This window comes from Rhinolophus sinicus, linkage group LG11, assembly GCF_036562045.2.
Source record: "Rhinolophus sinicus isolate RSC01 linkage group LG11, ASM3656204v1, whole genome shotgun sequence".
NCBI lineage: Eukaryota > Metazoa > Chordata > Mammalia > Chiroptera > Rhinolophidae > Rhinolophus > Rhinolophus sinicus.
The window spans coordinates 40,768,218-40,792,405 of NC_133760.1; the positions used below are offsets into that span (position 1 = coordinate 40,768,218).

At 48.0% G+C, this 24,188-nt stretch overlaps 1 protein-coding gene and 1 long non-coding RNA gene across 3 annotated transcripts; one reads left to right on the forward strand and one right to left on the reverse strand.

The window, feature by feature from the left end:
* Positions 1-114: 114 nt before the first annotated feature.
* Positions 115-19,924, forward strand: LOC141567510 (uncharacterized). Its single transcript, XR_012490176.1, has 3 exons — positions 115-401; positions 16,286-16,436; positions 19,816-19,924. It is a non-coding gene; the product is annotated as an uncharacterized LOC141567510 (long non-coding RNA).
* On the reverse strand, positions 4,728-18,626 carry LOC109459483 (metallothionein-4). 2 transcript variants are annotated; one of them, XM_019753983.2, is made up of 5 exons: positions 18,521-18,626; positions 7,303-7,823; positions 6,824-6,890; positions 5,514-5,579; positions 4,728-4,984 (listed from the first exon to the last, which is right to left on the reverse strand). In XM_019753983.2, the coding sequence occupies exons 3-5, from the start codon at positions 6,852-6,854 to the stop codon at positions 4,893-4,895; spliced, it is 189 nt and encodes a 62-aa protein (XP_019609542.1). In that variant the 5' UTR covers positions 6,855-6,890; positions 7,303-7,823; positions 18,521-18,626; the 3' UTR covers positions 4,728-4,892. The 2 variants fall into 2 exon arrangements, with proteins under 2 accessions (XP_019609542.1, XP_074170966.1); XM_074314865.1 differs by having other exon boundaries at positions 6,824-7,823.
* Positions 19,925-24,188: the final 4,264 nt, after the last annotated feature.

The following is a 24,188-nucleotide window of genomic DNA, read 5'->3' on the forward strand; positions in this document are numbered from 1 at the left end:
TTGAAATTGAGGCTTTAGAACTAGGAGAGCAATCTCCCACCCACGCCCCACGCCCCACCATGATGGCTAAGAGATGCCCAGATAGCCGAAAACATTATTTCTGAGTGTGTCTGTGAGCGTATTTCCAGAAGAGATTGGCATTTGAATTGCTAGACTGCTTCAAGATTGCGTTTACCAATGTGGGTGGGAATCAACCAATTTGTTGAGGGCCTGAATAGAACAAAAGGCAGAGGAAGGGCGAAATACTCTCTGCCTGAGCTGAAACATCTACCTTCTCCTGCTAGAGACATGGGTGCTCTGGTTCTCAGGTTTCAGAACTCAGACTGAAGCACACCACCAGCTTTCCTGGTTCTCCAGCTTGCACATGGCAGATTGTGGGACTTCTCAGCCTCCATAATCCTGTGAGCCAATTCCTATCATAAATATATTCTTATTTATATAGAATGTATATCTCATATCATTATATATGTATATATGTACATCTAATATCTCTATCTATCTATCTATCTATCTATCTATCTATCTATCTATCTATCATCTATCTATCCTGTTATTCCGGAGAACCCTGACTAATAGGCCTCCCACACCCAAAGGTGGCCAGGATTTTGAGGGGTCTGAACACCACAACATCCTTCTAAAATACCTTCCCCCGATTCTTCGCAGGGCTGGGCCCTTCATCCTTCAGTTCTCAGCTTCTATGATCCCTGAACGTTTCATACAGGTGTATTGCTTCAGAGGGTCCCCTTTACCCCCACCTTTATTCCCCTCTGACCCCTCGTTAATTCTCACAACCTAAAACTATTTTGTCTCCGTTTCCTCGCCTGTGATACTCCCCCAGATATCCACACAGCTCACTCCCTTCTTTCTTTGCTTCTAAGTCTTTGCTAAAATCTTACTGTCCTTATGAAGCCCACCACGATCACCTGTTTAAAATTGCAACACAGATCTCAAATCCCCAGCCCCCCCCAACCTTGCTCTTTCTCTCTTTTTTTCATAGCATTTAACACCTTCTGACAAACTAAATAATTTACTTATTTGTAAAGCTTATGTGCTGTCTTTCCTGCTGGAATTTAAGCACCATGAGCCTATAAGGAATTATTGCTTTTGTTTACTGACACATCGAAGGACTTAAAAGAGTATTCTGTACACAGGAGACATGCAACACATTTATTGAATGAATGAATGCCTCTCAAGTCACTCCGCACACACTGATTTATGAATGGCTTTCTTTTCTGTATTTTTCAGTAGATTCTAAACATCTGGCCAGGAAATAAGTTTCACTTCTACAATTTTATTTTGGTAGATTCATTCCACAATTTATTTAGCCAATTCCCCTACTTTGAGACATTTTTGTTGTTACCAAATCTTCACTATTATAATCCATGTTGTGACAAACATTTGGGTAACGTGTGTGTGTGTACGTGTGTGTGTGTGTAACAGTCATGATTTTGTTCTTAGAATACCTTCTTTAAAGTAGAATTTCTGGCTCAAAGTACACATTTTTTTTCCTTTTCAAACAATATATACTTATTTTTAAAAATGCTACTTCAGTGAATTTTGGAAAATTCAGAAAAATAGAAAGAAGGAAATATACCTATGATTTGAACACAATCACTGTTAACATTTTAGTATATTTCATTTTCATATTTTGGCTTCTTTTTAAAACGAATTTGTAGTTCCTTTTTAAAAAACTAATTTGTAGCTTCTTATTTGTTTAAGATTTTACCATAATCATTCCTGTGTTGTTGCATTTTTAATGGCTGTGTACCCTATTGTGTGCAAGGGCCATAGCATACTTGAACAGTTTCACAAACTTAGACTTGACATTGTTTCCAGTTTTTCACAATTGTAAATAGATAGTACTGCAATGAACCTTTTTGTGAATGAATGAGGCTTCTGTCCCCCCCTCCCCCAAATTTGTGGTGAGTTCCTTAAATAGATTTCCTGAAACTACTGGGTCAAATGGGAAGAACATTTTTATGGTTCATTGATGTATGTTGCCTAGTTGTTTTAAGAGCCTTATGCCCTGTGGTTCTGGATTGTTTACACATTGTTAAGGCCTTTTACACCTATGCCTTAATGAGTCCCTGGACAGCTTGTCCTGATTTATCCTCCCAGCAGTGGTGTTGGAGGGTTCTAGACCTAGGACCCATTCGAGAAGGATCTTTGGATCCCAAACCCAGCCAGAGACCGGAACAGCCCCCTCAACCAACCCTTGTGCAATACCCAAGGGCTCAAAGTACTCCTGCTGCAGCTGCCCCTGGGCCTGGAGCGCCCCCTGCAGTCCACACGAGGAACTTCATGCCCAGTAGGGTTATTTGGCCTCCATTCCTTTCCCATTCCTGGCCCGCTCTTGTGGTCTCCATCCAACTTGGCAGTATGGCCTGAGCAGGTGCACAGTCCGTAACAGCCTTTGGAAATCTCCGTTGTCTCTTAGGCAACACAGGAACACAATTCATGATGTGTCAGTCTCCTGACGCAGCACTTTCCGGTTCCAGGCAGCTCGGCCGTGAGATCACTCTTCTTTTTCTACCTAAAATCTGTTTCCTTGCACTGCTTACGTTTTACCCCTTCAGAGTCACTTGTAACCAGTCTACTCACTTTCCACTTCAGCTTTCCCCCAAACTCATCTTCCCTCAGGGTCTTCAAGCTTCTCTCTCAGCTAGTCCTGCCTGAGTTTGTGTCTTTAGAGTCTCAGTTTCCTTGCCTGTAGAGTGGAGGAGACACTAACCCCTGTCCCGCAAGGTTTTTGCAAAGATTAAGACCTACGACATGGAGCATCTTTCCATGTGCTTATTTTCCATCTGTGTATCTTCTTTGGGGAGGTGGCTGTGAAGGCCTCGGCCCATTCTTTGTTTTGAGGAAACAGGCCAAGAGCTGGAGAAGTGTTTCCCTGGGGAACAGTGTTGGTTAACAAGAGCAGCTGTTTAGGGTTAATCGACATCACAGTGCCAAACGAATACCAGATCTTGAGTGACAGAGTCCCCCACGTAGTCTTTAATCAATTTGTGTGTTTTTTTTTGTTAGGATATGGAGGCTCTAAAGCCCAAGGCCCAGGGCAGGGACCCGTTAGGCCTGGGCTTGGGTTAATACTACCTGCAGCTTCTCTCTGCCCCATGCATAGGCCCAGGCAGGAGCACGGCCTCTAAGTCAAGCAGCCCCTAGTTCGGGTCCTAGCTCTGCCCGTCACTAGCCCCGTGACATGGAGCAAGCGGTTGACTCTCCCCAAGCCTCAGCTTCCTCACCTGTGAAGTGAGGGATATAACAGGACGGCTCTGCCTGCTGGAAGTTATCGCCCTCAGCACATCCTTCCCAAGGGGCCTGAGAGCTATGCAGTCACAAAGTGACTTGGTGGAGGCCTTCTCAGAGGTTAATAAGCAGAAGCCTAAGAAAGGCTGCAGCCCTACTAATCCCTCTTTGTGGAGCACCTACTGTGTGCGCAGGCCCTTATTTTGTCACTTTATTTTTTGGTGGTTTAATCTTTAAAATTTTTCCTTCTACTTTTTCTGCTGTCTTAAGTGGAATTAAAGGACTTGGCAAAGAGTTTATTATATAAGGGAAAACGCTTGCTAAGTTTCCTGGGGCATATAGTCCACTGGTGTGTGTGTGTGTGTGTGTGACTGTGTCATACATGCTTGTACAGGCGTGGGCTATCCCTGGAAGGTTCCACCAGTAGTCATTACAGTAGTTGTCTTGGGGAGGAGGAACTGGGCATCGAAGTGAGGAGACTTCTACCCTTTGTATCTTTTGTATTTTGCACATTGGGCAGGTGGATCTATTTAAAATAACTTCTTAAGAATCAAGCATTCCCCCAGACGACCCACCCTCTGCAGGGCTGCTGTAGGGCTTCGGTGAGAGCATGTGTGTAAAATGCTCAGACCGTGGCTGGAGCATCATCAGTGTCCCACAGTGGCAGCATTTATTATAAAACTTCACTGCATTTGTGCTGGCGTGCTGTCAGCCACCTGGGGAAACAACAAAGACCTCGCTTTCTCTTGACATTGACTTCTGGGAAATGCAGGAACTTCAGTGAACAGCACCGAATTCTTCTGGTCCATGTCTACCCACTCACCCATCCTGAAGTTTGACCTAAATAACCAAACCAGGGCAGCTAATGCCCTGGGCGTCTTGGTCTTGAGAATTTTCTTCAGATCAGCATAGACCTCTTATCTGTTCCTGGCTGATTCAATGCTAAAATCCCTTAAATAGCACCATGAACACAGCGAGGCATTCTGGGCCAACACGCTGCCAGGAGAGCCTGGCGAAGTCGGGGATACCCGGAAGCAGACCCTGTACAAATAGATTCTATGGGTGGAGGCCCCTGGAAGCACTGGTAGGAGAATGGAGAAGTGAGGCAGGGAAGGAAGGAAGCCAATATGGGGCATGTTAGTGAACAGGTCACCGCAGTGGGTTATTGGGGCTCAGTGAGGCTGGGGACTTCTGGGGGATGGCGTGGAACATGCCTTGGATTTGTCCCAACGTAAGGTAAAGATGCGGGGGGTCTTTATCCAGTAACTCCTGTTTGTCATTGGTTAAGGGCTGTTCCCCATGGCCTTGACTTTCCAGTCCTTCCAGTCTACCCTGTGTCTGCATGAGGAAAGCTCAGGCAGTAGGAGAAAGAACAATCAGCAGGCACGTGGTGAGAGGATGCAGGCTGGCAATGACCGAATCTGCACGGAGTCAGCCCTTCTTGGTCCTTCTGGGTTAGGGTAAAACAGTGCTCTGACCACCAGACAACCCCGAGTGAAAACTTTATTGCTCCAAGCACTTTACATGAATGTCACGAACACCTCATTTGGGCAAATATATAAAAAGCACAATCATTCCAACTTCTCAAGTAATGCACTGTACACACGCTCCCCAGGCCTCACCCCCAGCACAATGAATGCATTTCAGTGGCAGCAGCTGCACTCGTTTGAGCCCCCTTTGCAGATGCAGCCCTGGGCACACTTGGCACAGCCCGGGGGGCAGCAGGAGCAGCAGGCTGAAAGGGTCAGGAGATGGACAGATCAGCTCTGGGTCAATACTGCCCTCTTACCACTTCCCCTCCCAACACTTAGAGAAAGGAGGAAAAGAAGAGCCTGCCACAGGTTTCAACCCATAGTCCCAACAAACCTGGGACAGGAAATTGTGGGATGTTAGAGCTGGAAGGGACCCCAGAGGTCATGCTGAGTTCATCAGAGGCCCGGAGAGGGGAAGGGTTTGCCTAGTTGGACAGTGGCAGAACCAAAACCCAGGGCTCATGACTCCAGGCCACTGCTCTCTCCCCTTCCCCACTGGGCAGGCTGGAACCTTCCCTCAGTCCTATTCCTACTCCAAACACCTGAAACTCGGTGGTGCCCTCATCGCCAGGTGGGCAGCAGCCCTAGGAAGCCCGGCTTTCACTTCAGATCACTCCCAAAGGGGTAAAAGTGACCCAGATCCCCTCCATCCCCCCATGGCTGGAGGGTGGAGGAGGGAGGGAACAGACTTTCCCAGCTCCTATCCCGCGGTGCCCCGGCCACCATACTCACTTTTCCGACATGTTTTACAGTTACAAGTGGTGCATTTGCAGTCGTCTCCACAGATGCAGATTCCCCCTAGAAGAGAGGACAGAGCCACACACGTGAGGACCGAGTAGGAGTGGGAAACACAAGGTGCACTGCAGACCTTCACAGAGCCAGTCTCTGGGCTGTCCCCGGGCAGTGGCTGGACAAGAGTGTGAAGACGCTGCTGAGCATCACCCCAAGTGGCGAGGACCATCCAGTGGTCCCCAGTCCCGTCCACACCCGGAAACTGGGGTGGCTGCCTCAGCATCCCCCAGGATCCTCGTTAAAACATCGATTCCTGGGACCAACCTTTGAGATATTCTGATTCATAGATCTGTGTGGAAAAAGGGAGTCAGTATCTTTCAAAAGCAACCCAGATGATTCTGATGTACAATCAGGTTTGAGAACCGCTAGATCAGGCCAACTCCACCGAGCCAAAGGTCCCCCAGGGACCGTCAAAGCCTTTTGTACCCTCCTCACCCTTTTCAGGTACCAGGCAAGATGGAAACGCTGAATTGGCAGGAGGAAGAGCAAAGGATATAAACAAGCCCAAAGTGAGAGCCACGGCCCCTACTTGTTTCCATATCATAAAAACCAGCTACACTTAAAAAAAAAAAAAAATCATCCCACCTATTGTTTTGCATTTCAAGATGCTGGAAGCTTCTGTCTCTTTGGCAAGTTTTTGGTACAGACATGTCCTGTTAAGGACCGGGGAGGCTTGTGGGACGACTTCATACCAGGTCTCAAGGCCGTAAAATCCAGGATGACCCTGAACCCTGGTCCCTGTCCTCCTGACCAACATGCTTCTGTGGAATTAAGTGGTTTCAGAGACTCGTGAGTCCACACACGCTTCAAATAACTCCCCCAACATCTGCAAGTACTTTATGATTCTACCACTTTCACAGCAACCCTGGCAGCAGGGATTAGTAACTTAGTCTTCAAATGAGGAAACTGAGGCCTGTACATACTAAGTGTCAGAAGTGATGGCAGCAATGGACCCGAACCAGGTTGCCAGGTTCTGGCCTGGAGGTCTTTCCCTGCTCTGGTGGCTGCCCCGAGGGGCCTGCTGTTTGGCCCTCCCATTGTTGTTCAGGAGCCAGGCTATCAGTTCCAGCAAATCTGGCTGGTAGCCAACCAGTGGGAGAGCGGGAGCTACCCCAGAGGTCTCCAGTCTGAGACAAACACCATTGGTGGCTCCTAGCTGCAGGAAGAGAGGCATGAATCAGAGACCAGCAGGCTCCCTGTAGGAAGCCGGTGCAAGGTCCCAAAGCCCAAGGGTGGGCATCCTTCCTTACCAGACATGCAGGGGCACTCCCTAGGGTCCATGGTCCAGGTGTCCAAGAGGCTCCAATGCTGTCACAACTGCAGAAGGGAGGCTGAGTGAGCAGCCACCAGAGGCTGCGTATTTATAGCCATGTAGGTGTAGGTGTCGGCTCACCCTACCTCTCCCTGGGGCTAGACGCCTTGCACGCAGCCCAGCCAGACACCATGGGCTGGGGTTGCAGAGGGCAGAGGGCAGTGAGAGTGGTAGTCATTCCGGTGGTTTTCATTACAAGGCTGCACCTACCCACTGCCCACATGCTAAGGTGTGAGGAAGCCAGGTTCAGGCTCATGGGCACTTGCAGTGCACACACCGGCAGCTCCATTCCTTATCTGCTCTCCCCGTCCTGTGCATTCTATTATCTGCCATTTCTGTTCCCTCCTTCACAGGGGCTGCTCCCACCCTGGCTCAGGCCTCATTCTGCCTCCCCTGGATGACTGTAAAAGCTCTTACCTCGGGCAGGAAGGGGCCTGATCCTAGGTTCTGGGCTTTAGCATGCCCCACTCAGGCCGTGTCCTGGATGTGACTCCCAGCCCCCGAGAGCAAGAAGGCCAAAAGTCAGGGGCATGTGCCCACCTAGAGCCTGCAACCTCTCCTTTAGATGACACATGGAGCACCCAGGATTCAGGAATGTTCTGTCATCCAAGCCCACTTGCTTCCAAGGGTTTGCTTAATCTTCCTTCCCAGGCTCCCAAGGGCAGATGTTTAGCCAATACATGTGTCCCTTTAGACCTGATGGGGTGGCCAGGGTGGCTGTTCGCTGGGGTGCGAATGGAGTTTGGATATGTGGGCTGGGTGCCCACAGGTTTGTGTGTGAGGCTTCTCAAGTGAGGGAAGGAGCTAGGGATGGGAAGAGAAGGGTCACGGATTGGGGGTTGGGGCCACTGGGCAGAGCTTCCGGCACCTCCGTGTTCCAACGTCAGGATCTGAGAATCACACATTTGAACCTGGCCCTCCAGTTGCTGTGAAGTTCTCTGTCAAGGTAGGAGGAGAGAACGTATTAAATTTGTTAATTTGATTTATAACTTTTAAATATTTTAGCCAGGTGCTGTGTGGACCCCATTTGTACTCTAGTTTTGCCCCCTAAACATTAGGAGGGGCCTGGGACAGCCTCCTGTTTCCCCCAGTTCATTCTCTACACTGCCGCAGAGATATATCACTAAAAACAGTATTGGCCGTTACTCTCTTGCTCAAAACCTTCAGTGGCTCCCCGCATCTGTTGAATAAAGCCCAAACATCTTAACCTTGCATTTCAAGCTCAACTTACCTTTCCAAGCTCATTGCCCACTACTCCCATCTACCTGCTCCAGTAAAACCGCAGGTCCCTGTTCTGGCCTTGAACTTTCTCACCTCCAGCCCTTTGCTCCTGTTGGGTGTTCATACTCTCCCTATCACCTTGAGCCCAAATAAATCCTCCCCGTTTACCAACACATGAACTCAAAGGCCATTTCTTGGTTGGTGGAAGCAAGAGGGAACTTGGGGGCGATTTCAGCAGCCCCCTAGCTCCACCATAACCCCATTCTTTGAGAGAGGCAGCTGACTACTTTTAAGTCTTATGTAAAGAGCCCTCCAGATGATACAGCATCAGGCTTCTCCGGCAAGCTGCCATCCTCACTCACTCTCCACAGAAACTCTGGAGTGGCCACTGATTACACTTCCTCCAGGAATCTGCCGCTGATCGCGTCCTCTCTCGGCTGGAAGAACTCTCTCCCTCTGTGGCCCCTCAGTGATGTGTCTGTACATTACTCGTGACATTTCTATTCTGCTCTGTGTAATTATTTGTGCTTATGGCTCTTATGGTCCTCGCCCCAATCTGGCAGCTCTCAGGAGAAAGACCTGCATCTGAAGCATCTCTAGATCCACACCATGTTCTGTACAACATTTAGTGGATGTTGACTGAATGACTGAATGAATGAATGAATCGATCAACGAGATGAATAGCTGAATGACTGAAGACGTAAATGAGAGTGAGTGAGCACATAAGTGAACAAATGAATGAGTGAATGAAGGATGAATGGACACATGCATACATCTCCTGCATGTGGGCACTGAGGACCTCTGTTGAAAACTGCTGTCACCATTCAGAAAGGCAAAAAAGTGTGGCCTGGCCATAAGCAGTGGAGATCGTTCCTCCCCGCGTGCAGGTTAGTGGGGTCCAACTCATCCATCAGGGCCACTGGGGCCTCAGGCTGACCCATGGAACCATGGGTTTGAGCTGAGAACTTCTAGTGAGGAGAAAGGGATTCAGGGCAGAACACTGGGGAGGACTAGGTAGGGGCAATATTGTAGTGATCCCAAAATGGTCCCTGCCAGAAAGCCGTTCACAGCCGACTAGGGGACCCAGGCATAGTGGTTCATTCAACAGCTTCCAAAAGCCAGCACTGTGCTGAGTACTGGGAGCCAAGGGTGAGTGAAAGTAGAGCTGATGGGTCAGAAGGTCAGGAGGACATCTCAGCTCAGGAAACCCACAACTGGACGGAGCTGTTCTCAGAGTCCAGAGGCTGGAGCCATCTCCCAGGCCTGTATTCCCAGCCCGTCTCTTGGCAGGGTCAGCTTCCTCCTACACGTGGGTGTGCCCTCTCACAGATAGTAATGCCTTAGAAGATCTGGCCCAATTGAATGAGCCTAGATACAGGGATTTTCCTTTACCCTTATCTAAGCCACCTCTTCTCACTCCTCTCTACTTGAGAACTCATTCCCTATGAACTGCCTTCCTCAATGCCTGTCTAGGAATTGTTTCTTCCTTGGACGGCTGATGCTGTGATGTTGCTTAATGCTCCAACTGAATAATAACAACATCCAATGCCCAGCCATGAAAATATTTCCCAATTTCTGGGCTGTGCGTGTTGAAATGACCATGCATAGCATCAGGCAGGCGAGTGCATGTTGAGCTGTGCCGCGGGCCGTCCAGTCCTTGCCCGCATATGTAGGGCCCTGTTGCCCTTTTGGCCATCTTCTAGGCCTCAGCTCCTGATCTCTTTCCTGGCAGCGGGAAAGCAAGAACACACACGCCCGCCCAGGAACATGCAGTGGCTGGCGGGCATAGCTCAAATCCACACTTTGGAAATCAACGTTTCTTTAGAGACACGATCCTTAGTCTTCTCAGGGGATTCAAGGAGCCCTTTGAAAAATCTAATGAAAGCTCTGAACCCTCTTTCCCAGGGGAAAAAAAATGCACAGATACACAACACTTTCCCACAAGTGCAAGGATTTTATAGCTCTCCTGAATCCCATTGGTGGCCCCGCCCCTGCCAGGGTCCTGAGTTAAGAGCTCTTCTGCAAAGAAGCAGTCCTGCCTGCGACGCCTCTTCTATGATCACACAGCAGTTGTAGCTCTTTTGAGCCACTGAGCCCTAAATAGCTCTTTCTCCACTTATGGTCTCTACTTTATGCATAAGTCATACCAAGTGGTTTTCCCAGAACAATGAAACAGGTTGATCCAAAGCAGCAGCTAATGCTCCACCTCTCACAAAACACAAAATGACAGGGTTTTCTTCTTCTCCCCTTTCCATAAAAGCTAAACATGTGCTGTTCCTGCACCCAGCAGTTTCTGCCAGAAAGAAGTTTCTGGGACTCATGGCCTAGGAATGGAGGTTCAGCCACATGATGACGGCAGAGGAACAGCCCGGGCTATGATGCCACGCTCTGGTCCATGCTTTGCTCTTGGGATCACCGTCCTTTCTGGTTTTTTCCCTTGGGACTTTCTGGACATATGTGTCTCCTCAGGAGCAGTCTGAAGCCATTGGTTTTATTATGCTGGTTTATAAACTGACCTCTTTCTCTGGAACACATGATTCTCAAGAACAGAGACTGTGCTTATTAACCTTAGTATCCCCATGGCATGCTGCCACATAGTAGGTGCTCAATAAATATTTATGGGCTGGTGGTGAATAAGTAGTGGTTCAATTAACAGTTACATCGACGCTGTCTTCTGTGGCTCTTGTTGAAGAGATTTGGAGGACCTTGTCAATCACCAAGAACCGTCAAGAGCCTGAGATCTGGAGTCACGCTGCCTGGGTTCTAATGCAGGCTCTGTTCCTTCTTTGCTGTGTGATTTGGGGCAAGGTGTTAGATCTCTGAGCCTCAGTTTACTCATCTGCAAAGTCAGGCTGACAAAAATGACAACCCCATGGCACTACGTTGTGAGGGTTAAGTGAGAGGATGCATATTAAGCCCTTAGTTTAGAATCTGGCGATTAGTATTACTATTAACATTATTATTACCTGTGCCTATCACAACTTGGCAGGTTGGTTCAGCCACCCAGCCATTTGTATGTTTCAGGCTCATAGACTCTTCTTCGACCAGTCCTGGGGTCCATGCGTTCATCGGCAGTAAATATTGTAAAGAGTTTTTGTCTCTGGGTTCCCTGCTTTTAAGCTCAACCTAATTCTTTTTAGGCCCTAGGTTCGGGGGACCACAGGGCCCTGTCCTTTCTGGCTCCCCTTGCTGCAGCTTCCATCTGTCTAGAGTTAAAGTTGTCTTTCCACCTACAGAGCCCTCTTATGGGGTATTTCTGGCCTCATCTGGAGGACTAGGCATGGGGAGGTGGGGGGACAAAATCCGAGCAGGGGCACCAGCTTGGGCCCTGGATGGTCAGCACTGGAAGAACCTGAGAAGTCACGGGCCAGCTTCTTGTTGTCCGAATGGGGAAACAGGGTCAACCCCTGGTCACTGAGCTTAGGCTGGTGACAGGGGGATTTGGACCGGGCTCCTCAGCTCATTGCCAGCACCCATGAGTCAGGTCTAAGGTACTCGCGACAGAACCGTCCAGTGGTTTGGAGCTTGTGGTCTTACAGACTGTTTATTAATTTTCTTACTAAAAAGTTCAAACATACTAGAAAGTACAAAGAATAGTATGACAAATATCACAGTGGATCTACCACCCAGAATGAACAGATGTCAACCCTATCATATTTGCTTCTTTTGTTTACAGGAAATAAAAAATTAACAGGTGTATGGCTTTACAGGAAATCTATGCGCTGGGGACTCCCAGTTTACATCTTCCGCCTGGGCCTCTCTTTTGAACTCCAGACCCACATTGCCAGCTTCTGCTGCACATTCCACGGGGATGTCAAACAGCACCTCAAACTTGACGTTTCCCCAGCGGAGCACCTGCTCCCATCCACTCCAGCCAGACCCTCCCACCACTGCCCCCTGGTTTGAGCCACGATCACCTCCTGTGAAGATTCAGTACTCGTTTCCTAAGTGTCCTCCTGGTGTCTGCCCTTGCTCTGGGGTTATTTCCAGGTTTTCTTTATTATAAAAATACAAAAATTCTACTCCTGGAGCCCTGGTAAAAACCCCACAGTTGGTGTGTAAACTGGGACCCAGGAGGTGGGTCCCAGGGTTGTGGATTGTGAGAATCAGGCCAAGGCTAATTAGGAGCCATTTTGCTCGGCCTAGTCGCCTGTGCAGTCAGCAGGCTTCACAGAATTTGCAGGGCTTGCAGCTGCTGGTTAATTACATGGGACTCCAGCTCCCCAGCTGCAATTCAGTACCCACTGGTCAAGTGAAACCCTCCACTTTGCACACGGGCCAGAGGAAGCATGCGGAAGGGCAAAGCCGACAATTACCCACACTTCCTGCCTCCAGCAGCAAAGCAGCTGGTCCAGGTTGACTGGCAGCCCAGACTAGAGCTTTGAGAGGGGGAAGGAGGCTCAGGTTTCTTCCTTCCTTCCTTCCCTTCCTCCCTCCATCCTTCTTCCTTTCATCAATCATTCAGCAAACGTATTCAGGGCTGACTATGTATTAGGCTTCAGATCAGCCCTCTGAATGGGGTAAGTGAACCAGACCCAGGGCCTGGTCCTCAGGAGTTTGCTTTCCAGTGGGGACGATACACATGTCCATAGCTATCAGACAAGGAGAATGCAAGCAGGTTTCTGTGAGGTCACACAAGTGCAGGGCGGCACTTGAATGACCCTGAGAGCGAGCACCTCCCTCAATTTTGTGCCCTTGGTGCCTCACTTGCCTCACCCTCGTCTAGGTAACTTCTGGGTTCTTCATAGAATGCTGGGCTGGACCAGGGGTTTTCAGAGCCTCGGGGATTCCTGGAGGTGTTTGCAGGGGCTGCTGCAGATGGGTTGCTAGGTCTCACCCCTCCCTCACTTGCCCTATTTAAATGAAGCAGCTCCTCTTTTTAAAGTCTGTTTTGTCTTGTGCATCCCACCCCCTCCCCCTTTTCACATAATGGTTGTATCTGGGGAGTGTATGTGTGTGTATGGGGGGGTGCAGCTTCTAGAACCAGTTAGAAAACCCCTGACTATACGCCCTGCCTTCGAAGTTAGTGCATTTGCCGAAGGGGACAGTGGGGACGTGCGGTCTGCTCCTGGAATCCCAGTCAGAATTCTGGCCCGATGCTCAGCCTTGTTTTCTTTTCTTTAAATTATTGTGTTTGTTTGTGTTTTTAATTCTGAGTGATTTTAAAAACAAATAAGAATAGAAAATCAAATATGGAACTTTCCAGCATTCTCAAATATTAATGTTAAGTCCTAGCCATCTCACTTTTGTAAAGGAACAAAAAGTTCCCTTAAACTTTTTTAAAGGAACCAAACAATCAAGGGAGTGGAAACTACCTGTGCAAACTCCCCATCTCTCATTCTCCCCCCCACAAGCCCAGGAACCAGTTTCACGAAGTAGGTGTTACGATGCCCACACCTGTTTTCCTACTTTTACTACAAATGTATATATGTATCTATAAAAATTACATACCTTTGTTTTACAGGTTTATAAACCTTATATAAAATGGCATCGTTCTCTCTGTAGCTTTTTACAATTTTTTTTTTGTTTGTTTTGCTCGGCATTTTGAAATTTACGATTTTAATTGATTTATTGTATTCTATTACATAACTATTTCACAATTTATCCTGTTGATGGGCATTTAGATATTTCCACTTTTTCGTGATTATGAACACTGCCGCCATGACTATCCACGACACGTTTCCTTCTGGGAAACGTGCCTGAGTCTCTCTAGGGGGTATAGCTGGGAGTGGGCTTGATGGAAAGGAAGCGTACTCTACCTTACTAGGCATTCCCAGATTGCCCCACAGGGGTTTACACGCCCGTGACCCATGGCAGTGCCCAGTTCTCCTTGGCCCTTGTGAGCACTTGGTCTTGTCAGACTTCATTTTTGCCAGCCTGACAGATACGAAGTGGCATTTCCTTGGTTGCTGATTTGGGGCCACTCTGCTGTCCTCTACGTGGTCCAGTATTCTCCCCAACCCGCTGCATTCCATGACTGCCTGGCGGGAGAGAGCACTCACCAACCCCCTTTTGGGATCAATTTACATTACTTTCTCGGACAGGCAGCATGTCTCTGCCTTCCCACATTCCTGGTTCTTACTAAGTTCGCACAGGAAGCTCCAAGTGGCTTTGGGGGATGGAGAGGAACCTCCTGGTCTATTCCCAGGAGAACACTCCAGGGGGTGGGGAGTGGAGGGGGCAGTCAGAGCTGCAAACTTAGCCTTTAGGACCCCCACAAGCCAGCACTGAGGGCACTGGGGAATGGTCATGTCGGCCAAGATCGTCCTAGGTTCCTGCACTGTATCCCCTTTATTTAGAAACCCTTCCTTCTGGCTGGAATGGATTCACAGCCAGGAGTGCTCACGTGGCTCTGTAATGCTTCTCAGGAAGACCTGAAGACAGAGGGAAGCAGAAGAACTCCTGGAATGAACATAATTCTAAAATGCCAGAGCGATAAGGCAATAATGCGGTCCAAACAGTTCTCTCCGTCCCAACACCAATTACAGATGGGGAGCCTGAGGCCGAGAGGGGAAGTGCCTGCCTGTCATGCCCTGCAGTGTGGTCAGCTGGGTGAGGTGAGGAATGGAGGAAGAAACCCTCTCAGGGCCTTTGAAACCTCCTAGGTGATGATAGAGTGTGGCCATTCGCAGATTAAGCAACTGCTGAGGGCCCCGCCCAGTGCCACATGCCTCACCCAGGGTGCAAAGAGGAAGGTTTGCTGAGACCCCCAGAGAAGAAACCAGTGGCGAGCATCACAGAACCGTGTGCTAAGATGGTGAAAACTAGGGTGCCTCATGTATGGGCCTCTTCTCTCACACCCCATCCCTTCTCCGTCTGTCCTTCTTCTTCCTCTCTCCTCCTTTACTCTCATTTCCTCTTTACCTTCCCACATCTCACTTTTTCTCGTATCTTCTTTTCTCTCTCTTAGTACAAGAAGACCAGGTTGGGACTCAGGGCAACTGAGTCTTCTAAATTCTCCCTGTGGCATCACTTGCTCACAAGTTCACTTCCCTGCCCCAGGCCTCAGTTTCCCCCAAACAACAAGGAGGTGTCCATAGCTAGAAGACCATTCAGGCCTCTCCCAGTTCTGTTCCGGGTGCTGGTAAAAACTGTTGTTTAGAATTGCCTGTGTCTAAGATTTCTAGAGGGGTAACCCCCTCAGCCAATGTCCCGAAAATATTGGGATCAAAGCCACTTTTTCGAGAAACTTCACTAATTGTTCATTGTCTACAGGCTTTTTTTTTTGGCCATGCTTTTCCTCCAAAGATATGGGAGTGAATGAAGCAGCGCGGGCCCTGCAGCCCCCACATGTGCTCTCCCAACCGTGGGCTTGCCAGGTCTCCGTTTCCTTCAGGTCCAAATCCTGGGGTTCTGAGGACTTCTGTTTGAACAGGTCCTTCAAGTAGACTGAGGCTCAAACCACAGGGCCCTTTCCCACCTGCCAGGAATTTCACTAACAACTCTGAACCATAGTTAAAATACACAGTCCTCTGCAAATAATTGGATCATCCCCAAGTAATATTAGGGAGAAAAGACAACATTTTGAGGGTTGTATAGAAGGAGAGTAATTATCCACTGTTGTCATTTCCTGTGTTGTAGAGGGGTGTATGGCAGAGCTTGTTGCCCCCCTCAGCGCCTGTGGGGTCACTGACATAATGTTTTTGCATAGCTTTGGTCTGGGAAGCCCAGCGTGAGAATCAGGAGGGGTGGCCATGACAACCCGGCTGGGCATGAAAGCCTGCGTGTGCTAGAATTCCTGGGCCAAATGCAGGTCTGAGTGAGCCTCAGAGGGACATAGATTTATGCCGCCACTGCTTTGATTTTGTTTTCTCTCTCTCTCTCTGTGTGTGGCCTTGGGCAAGCAAGCCATTTGACCTCAGTTTCCCTGCCAATAAAATGGGGGGAAAATATACCCTTCTATGAGTGCCTCTTAAAAATAATTGGCCAGTTTTTGCGGGTCACTTTGAAGAAGATTACTGTGAAGGTGCTCTACTGGCATTGGAATTTTCCTTGGTGCAAGTATCAATCAGACGAGGACAGCCAAACTGCTGATTCTGGCCCTCCCCGCTGAACCATAGTCTCCAGTTCAGTTGGAAGATGAGGGAGGGGCTGTGATCATTGCCTGGGCCCTGCCTGGAATCTTAAAGGCATAACCCTGCCTTTGATGACTGTCTGCAATGCTTGTTAATTTTAATAGGAAGCCAGCAGAGGCGGGAATGTTCTGCCTGGCAGAAGAAAACAGGCCGAGGCCGAAGAGGTTTGGTGCCAACTCAGTTTGGAGCTTGTTTGGCTTTGAAGTCCTTGGCCCCAGAGCTGGAGTCACAGGACAACTCCTAGATGTCAGCAGGGTAAGTGTGGACAGATGTCCAGGCAAAGTGTGGACCTGTGGCCCCTCAGTTCCCAGCTCAGCCAGAGCAGATGGCCCCTGTCTCAATTTGGGAATCACCTTAGAGGCAATAATCCCTCAAGCTGGTGAATTTCCAGGAACACGTCACATAGGGGTCTCAAATGTAAGCGACCTAAGGGGCTAGGTAGTTCATGCATAAGCGTGAAGCAAGCTGATTGGAGGTAATATGGAGTGGTGGGCACTGTGGCAAACAGACTGAGTTCCAGATGAATAGTGAGGTTGGGAGTGAGGGTTAAATTTTGTCAGCTCTTCTGGTTTTATAAGAGAAATTAAAAATCCGGATGGTGTGTGTATGAAATATTCCAGTTTTTCAACACCATAAGAGTTGTTTTTTATTATTTTTAAACACTCTGCTCATGAACCAACACATCCACAGGCCAGAGCAGCCCGCAGGGTCCTGTTCTGTGACCTCTGTCTTGGAATCCAAAGCTTCAGGAGTGCAGACTCTTTTCACAGTTTCAAAGCCTTTGGTTACTACTTTCTAGAGACTTCAGACTGACCACTGGTGGAGGGCGTTAGAACCACCCAGCGAGAGCTTTTCAGAAACACCAATATCCAGGTCTGATCAGTGGGCTTGGAGCGGTGAAGGCCTCATACTCTTTGAACTCCTTGCACAGTCCTGATGTGCAGCCAGGTTTGGGAAATGGTGACCGCATCAGTTCCTCTCAGTGATTTTTAATCTTTTTTGAGTCAGACACCCTTCTGAGAAGTTGAAGAAAGTTATCAACACGTTCCCTAGGGGAAAAAAAGATGCTCATCCAAAACCTATTCTACAAACAATGTCACGGGGGTCTGACTACCCTCCCTCTGAACGTCATCCACGGCCACCAAGTGAAGAAACTTGGCAGTTCTTGATGCTGGAATTCCATCTGCAGGAGCCATGACAATGGCCTCCAGGGTCTCACTTGTACTCCCCCAGTGACAGGGAGCTCATTACTTTTGGAGATAGCCTATCCCTTTTGGGGAAACATTTATCTTCAGTAAAGTTTTTGGGGGTGTGACGAGTTGCCTTTTCATTAGCGCTCTTCTCCATCCCCCCTGACTTTCACCCACGAGTCCCATTTGTCCTCTGGCTAATCTCTCTTGTTTTGCTGAAGAAGAGAGAGGAGAGCTGCTGCAGGAGGCCAGGAGAAGCTGTGGGGTGGCCAAAGAGGAGGAGCTATTCCTCTTGGGATTTGAGATTTTGGGGAGCAGATTCTTGGCTAGATCCTGGTGATTTGTGTTGATGCCACCTCATCCCTTTGCCCACTTAGGGATCACCTTCATTCATCCGGGACAAAATGCCAAACCTGAATGTCTACTTCACTTCGTGTCACCATCCTCTCCCTCTAGGCCCTCTTTGAACGGCTGACCCCCAAGCCTGGAACAGGACCCTTTTCAGAATGAGTCAGGTACAGCTTGCAGAAGCCACAAGCATCAAATAAATGATTGTTTGAATCCGTTTGGCCCAGCACTCTTGCTTTGCCCGGGATCTGCTGGGCACTTGGGGGAGAAAGTCTCTATGAAATTCAGGGCATCACTTATTCTTTCAACATCCGCCAAACACTGACCACACAGATCTGTCACCTAGCAATCTGAAGCCTTCCAAGACCTCTCTGTTTTTCATTCTTGGCCCATCCTACCTCTCAGGGTAGAAAACGTTGTAAGGTCTTTCTGAGCAAAGTAGGTTGGGGAGAGTGTGGCTTTTCTTTGCCTTAAACTTCAAGGGGGACCTCTCCTTCTAATAGTTGAGGTTGGGTGTCCATCATCCCTCCGTCTGCATCCACTTTGGGACTATATAGATTTCATTCAAGCCAATCCTTCTTTTCTCCATCTGGAAAAAGACTAATTTTGTAGCTTTGTCATCTCATTGGCCGTTTGATCACTTTAGTCATCTGTACTTGCCTGACAACTATACCCAGGTTTGAATGCAAATGCCCCTAAGTGTTTCCACTCACCTTTCATCCCAGGGCTTCTGGAAAAAGGGAATACATGGGCCTGAGTGTATCCCACAGGGAGGGGGAATAAAGGCATTGTTTTACCAACCTTGCAGGAAGGCAGGGGTGACTGGTTTGTCATTGAGCGGGCCTGCCAGAATCTCTGTCGTATTCATTCAGGCCTTTATGCCACAAATATTTATCGAGTTCCTAAGAGGCATCGGTTCCGGGCTTTATGCTGCAGGTACAGCACTCAGTAACAGCAGGCAGATCCTTGCCCTCCTGGAGTTTCTATTTTAATAGGGGAGACAGAAAACAAATAAAGCAAACTCAAAAAGATTGACAAGTTGTGATATGTGACATGAGAGCTAACTACAGATATGTCAAGGGGAACCCAATTCAGACAGAAGAGGCAACCCTGCAGCTGAGACTTATGGAGGAAAGGGTGTACCAGGCAGAGAGAACAGCATATGCAAGGGCCCTGTGGCTGGAAGGAGCTTGGCTTTTTTGAGAAACCCAGAGAAGGCCAGTACAGCTAGTAGTAGTGACTAAGGGGGAAGAGATGCTTCAAGAGCTGTGATTCAAATGCCTAGAGCGTTCAGTGGGTTTCATGAACGAGTGAAGTGAGCCAGGTCAGAGATAAGAGAGAGCAGGGGGCACTGTGGCAAATTGGCAGACACGTGCTCAGTGTAAAAGAGACAGCACTGCTTAGCTCCAGCCAGACTTACACATGTGGAGATGGAATCTGTGGGTCCAGTATGGTCAGACCTTTTGATTTTTCCAGAGAATCCTCAAATCTAGACTTTTGTACAAAATCTATTAAAAAAACAAACACAGAGATCCGCACAACGCGTTTGAGGGCCTGGGTGCTGCCTCTTTGCAGCCCCTGAGCTGGTGTAAATCCACAGCGGAGAATTAAGGAACTGTAGAGCAGGGACTATCCCCTGGCTCATTTAGGTAAACTGAGGCCAAAGTATTCTCAGCTTCCAGCTCTTGCTCCATCAGGAGGTTTCCTGAGGAATGAACAGTCTTTCAGGCTGACTTCCTCTTTGGCCCCAGACAAACTTTTAACAGTGGGGCTCAGTTTCCTAACTTGCAACTGGAGGGTTGAGGTCAAGTTTGGGGCCTGCCTGGGGCTACAGTATATGGGATAATTAGGGTTGAAAATGACTTTGAGGCTTCCAGGGGTGAAGTAGCCAGCAAAGTTCAAAGACAATTTCAAAAAGCTTGTTCCTTAAAGTGCCATCATGTATGTATATGTGACGCTCCCTCCGCCTTCTATCTCCAGGGTCCTTTCCCCAGATGGGGATGCCGGTGGGATTCCAGGGAGCCCCCAGTACCTCTAGGTGTCCCCCACCAGCCTGTCCTTTCCTTCCCTCTGTTCCCCTTTCCTTCCTTGCCCAGGTATTCAGTGAGCCCCATTGAGGTGCCAGCCACGTTTCGTCACAGTGCCAGCTCGAGGAATGCATTCTTGTGGAGCTTGCTGCTCAGCAAGGAAAACAGAGTCAAAAATTACACACGCAGTGCATGTTACAAGATGGAACCTGCAAGGGATCACAGGAGCAAATAATCGGTCCAGGGGTTCAGGAACACCCCCCATCCCGAGTAAGCGAAGCTGCAGCTGAAACCTGACAGCTGAGCAAAAGTTAGCCAGAGTGGAGAGAAGACTAGGGGACAGTCCAGATAGAGGGGGCTTCTAGGATCAAAGGTTGGAGGAGGGGTGAGGGAGCTCTGAGTGTTCACAGACCTTGACTGACACCCATACTTCTGCGGCCCCAGCACCCAAGGCTGAGAAGGGAGGACTGGGGCCGGCTCTCGTGGGCTTTAGGAACCAGGGCGAGGATTTTTTTTTTTTTCACCTTGAGGATAATAAGAAGTTACTGAGTTTCAACCCAAAAGGAAATGTTAGGATTTGATTAAATTTTTTTCAGACTTTAGTTATTGGTCTTGAAACTGGCAGTTAACAGTGGACGTATTTAGGTATTCGCTCATAGAGTCAAGATGGACAGGTATAGGCTTTAACTCAATGTTTCAATTGTAATGGTTGTCACCTAGTTTAGAGTCTAAGATTCGGAGAGTATGTTAGTCATGTTCTGAACTTGAAAAGCAAGTTCCAGGAGAAATGTTTGAGTACACTTTGCTTGAGAGAATAGAAAAACGTAGCTAGTTAGGCACAAACCGATTAGGGCTTCGTTTGCTTGCATGTGCTTACTGCTGGCTTGCAGCTCAGCTCCCGTTCTCACAACGTTCATTTTAAGCTGCTGATGTCCTGTTTCTTTGTCAAGCAGGGAGAAATAACTCTAGGGTCACAAGGAGAATTTTTGAGTTTGTTTTGCCAAAGGAATGAATGCCTTCAAGAAAGTTGTAACCAACTGCTGACACCCAAAATTCTGCTCGCACAAGGTGTTTTCTGAGACTGAAGAAACAGACGTCTCCCTCGGTTCCCTGGAACAACCCCTCCCCTACTCCCTGGCTGCGTAAAATCTCCCAACTTTTGCTTTAGGGGGAAGATGGAGTTGAGAGATCTTGCTGTCCTGTCCTCTTGCATTGACCAAATTGAATAAAATTTTCTCTATCTCTAAACACCGGTGTTTCGGTTTGGCTTTATTTGTGCATGGCACACAGGAACCAGAATTTTGAGAGATGTTTCAGTAACAGTCTCAGCTCCTAAAGGAAAAGCCTGGCCAACAAAACCCTCCCAGTACTCCTCTTCTGTGATCTCCAAAGCTCCTTTTTGCCCCTATTCTGCATCCCAAGACGCCAGCACATCATACATCACCTGCAGAGTAGGTACTATTGTAAACCCATGTTTGAGATGAGGACACTAATTCAGAGAGGTCACCTGCCAAGGTGAGACAGCCAGGAAGGGGCAGAGAGCGGATCTGAACCCTGGTCTATTTGGTTGCAAACCCTGACTCTGTCCTCAATGTAGGTGTGGTCAAGATAATGACGAACACCCTGGAAATGACCTGCCTCAGTCACGTCCCCAGGGAGAAGTCCCTATCTGTGGAGCTCTCTTTTTGGGTGCTGCAGGGAAAAAATGGCACCTCTAAAATCAACATGTACACAGAGCTGGGTCAAGGGAGCTCTGAGCAGGAGCAGACGCTGGGGTCTGCATACTAATTAGTATGCAGCGTTTGCATACTAATGAGGCACGGATGCCAGTGGCTAATTAAAGAAGGCCTGACCTCCAGGGTCTTGAGAGAATAGAAAAAACGTAGGCTGCCAGCTTTTGTCCAAGTCTTTCTCTTTCAGGGAACCTTGAGCTGCTTCCTGGCAAGGATGCAGCACAAAAGGGCATTTCAGGACCTCCTTTGTATGAAGTGTTCTGTTCCCACCACCGTTTTTCAAGATGTGGGGAGAAAACAGAAACTCAGAAGGACTAAGGTGCTCTGTTCCTCGGGGGTGGGCAGGCGGGTGCCCTGCAAAGTCCCAGGACGGGCCTGCCGTGGCGGGAAAGCCGCAGCTACCCGGGACCTGGGCTAAGTCAGGTTCCCAGGGGGGAAATTATCACCCTTGGTCTTCAGTGAGAAATCCTGAAAGGAGACTCCAGTCATTGGGCATTACTGTAGTCCAGAGGCACCAGGAGATTCAGATCTCTTCTTTCATCCTCCGCAGGGGGCCAAAGAGGGCTCAGCTTGGGATTAATGGCAGGGGTTTCCCCTTTGGGAGGGCTGGGTCTGTGGCAGAAAATTTAGGTCACTCACACAAGTGCAGGGAGAGGTGACAGAGAGAAAAAAATAATACAAACCACTTTTAGAACAAGTGATAAGATACTCATCTACACATCCAATCATAGATATGCAAATTAAAGCTACAACCGGCTATCATTTTTTTAAAATCTATCTGACTGGCAGAGATCCCAGAATGTGAAGTGCGCTGCGTGGGGAGGTTGTGAGGAAACAGGTGTGCTGGAACACGGATGGTGACGTGCCGACACCCACAGTAGCCTCAGATGTAAAAGACGTACGGGCTTTTACAAAGCAACACCGCTTATGGGAAATTATCCTATATATTTATTTACACATTGTGCACAAAGACGTGGGCGTAATTCATTGCATTCTGCTTGTAAAAGATTGAAAAGGAACTGCATGTTCGTGACCATAGGGACTGGTTCAATGAATTATGACACATCAGTGCAATAGAGTTCCAGGCAGCCCTTAAAAAGCGGGGGGAGCTCTACATGTCCTAATAAAGAAGGATTATGAAAATGTAGTGTTAACTGAGGAAAGGGAAGGTACAGAATGGTGTGTTCAGGAAGGTATGTAAGCATTTGATTTATTTTTACCATATGCCTGTTTTACTTTTTCAAAAGAAAAGGAAGGAAGGGAGGGAGGGAGGGAAGAAAAAAAAGAAAATATAGAAAGAAAAGAAAAAAAACCTCCACAACAATCTCACCACCCCAAAATAAGCACGAATACGATTTTGGCTCATATCTTTCTATCATTTTTGAATTAATTTCAAACTTAAAAGTTGTAAGACTAGTACAAAATACTCTCATATGCCCTTTACTCATATGTGCATTTTGTCGCATCTGCTTTGTCATTCTCTCATCTCTCCTCTCTTTCTACATATATGTGGAAATATGTGTGCACACTGTATATACATATATATTTATGTATTTTTTTCTCTGTGATCAGTTGAAAGTAAATTGCCCCTTTACTACTAAATACTTCACTACGTATTTCCTGAAAACAAGGATATTAACTTACACAGCCATAATGCCATCAACAAAATCCGAAATGTAACGGTGATACAATAAAATCTAGTCTACGGACTGTATTTAAATTTCACCTATTGTCTCACTGATGTCCTCTATGGCACTTTTTTTTTTCCTCTTCCAGGATCTAATCTAGGGCCACACAATTACATTTAGGTGTCATTTAAAAACTTTTTCTTTCACCTATCACAGCCCCTCCCCCTTTATTTTTCTGTCAGGACCAGGACGTTTTGAAGAGCATAGGCCAGAGCAAGGAAAGGTAGTTGCCTAAGGTCGTGGACAAGAGGCAGAGTGGGGTTAGGAATGCTGCGCTCAGCAAGCAGAGAGGTGCCCGAGCCTGGGTCCCAAAAGGGCGAGGCTTTTAGATGGTGTGTGGGAAAAGTTTGTTGTGGTTGTTCTAGCAGTTTGCGTGGACTTCAATGCATAACGAGAAAGAAATGCAACGAGCACGTGGAAGTTATAATTTCACAAAGGTTCCTGCTTAGGCTGAATGATTTTGAAGGGAGTCAATGTAATGAAGAGAGTCAGTAAATCACAGCACGAGCAGAATGAAGTTATGGCCAAATTTGAGGGGAGAGTGATTCACGGAAGACTGAAGTTTGGCAATTCTGCTCCCAGGTGGCGGCATCCTCAGGGGCTGGAGAAGGAAATTTTTGGAATGGTGTGGAATTTCAGCCTCCTTGCTCAAGTCGCCCTCTGCCCAGGAATTCCTACCCTGTTCTTACACTGTCATCCACAATCCCCTCTGCCTCACTGCCTGCAACTGGGGGCCCTTTTAAGGCCACTGTCATCTTCAAAGTGCTTTTGGCTTGTTAATTGGCTGCAGTTCACACCAAGGTGACTGGGGAGCCCAGATTTTCCATTCCTCCATTCCTCATCATCCCTCTGCTAACCTCCAGAACATTCCGTATGTTTCTTTGAACACTGATCAGTGCTCTGCCTTGTATTAGGGTGAGTCGTGCCCCTGGTGCAGTCGTTAACTCCTTGAAGTTGGGGCTTATGTCTAAAGCATCATTGTATCTCTCTCTCACTAGGAAGCCCAGGGCCTGGCATGAAA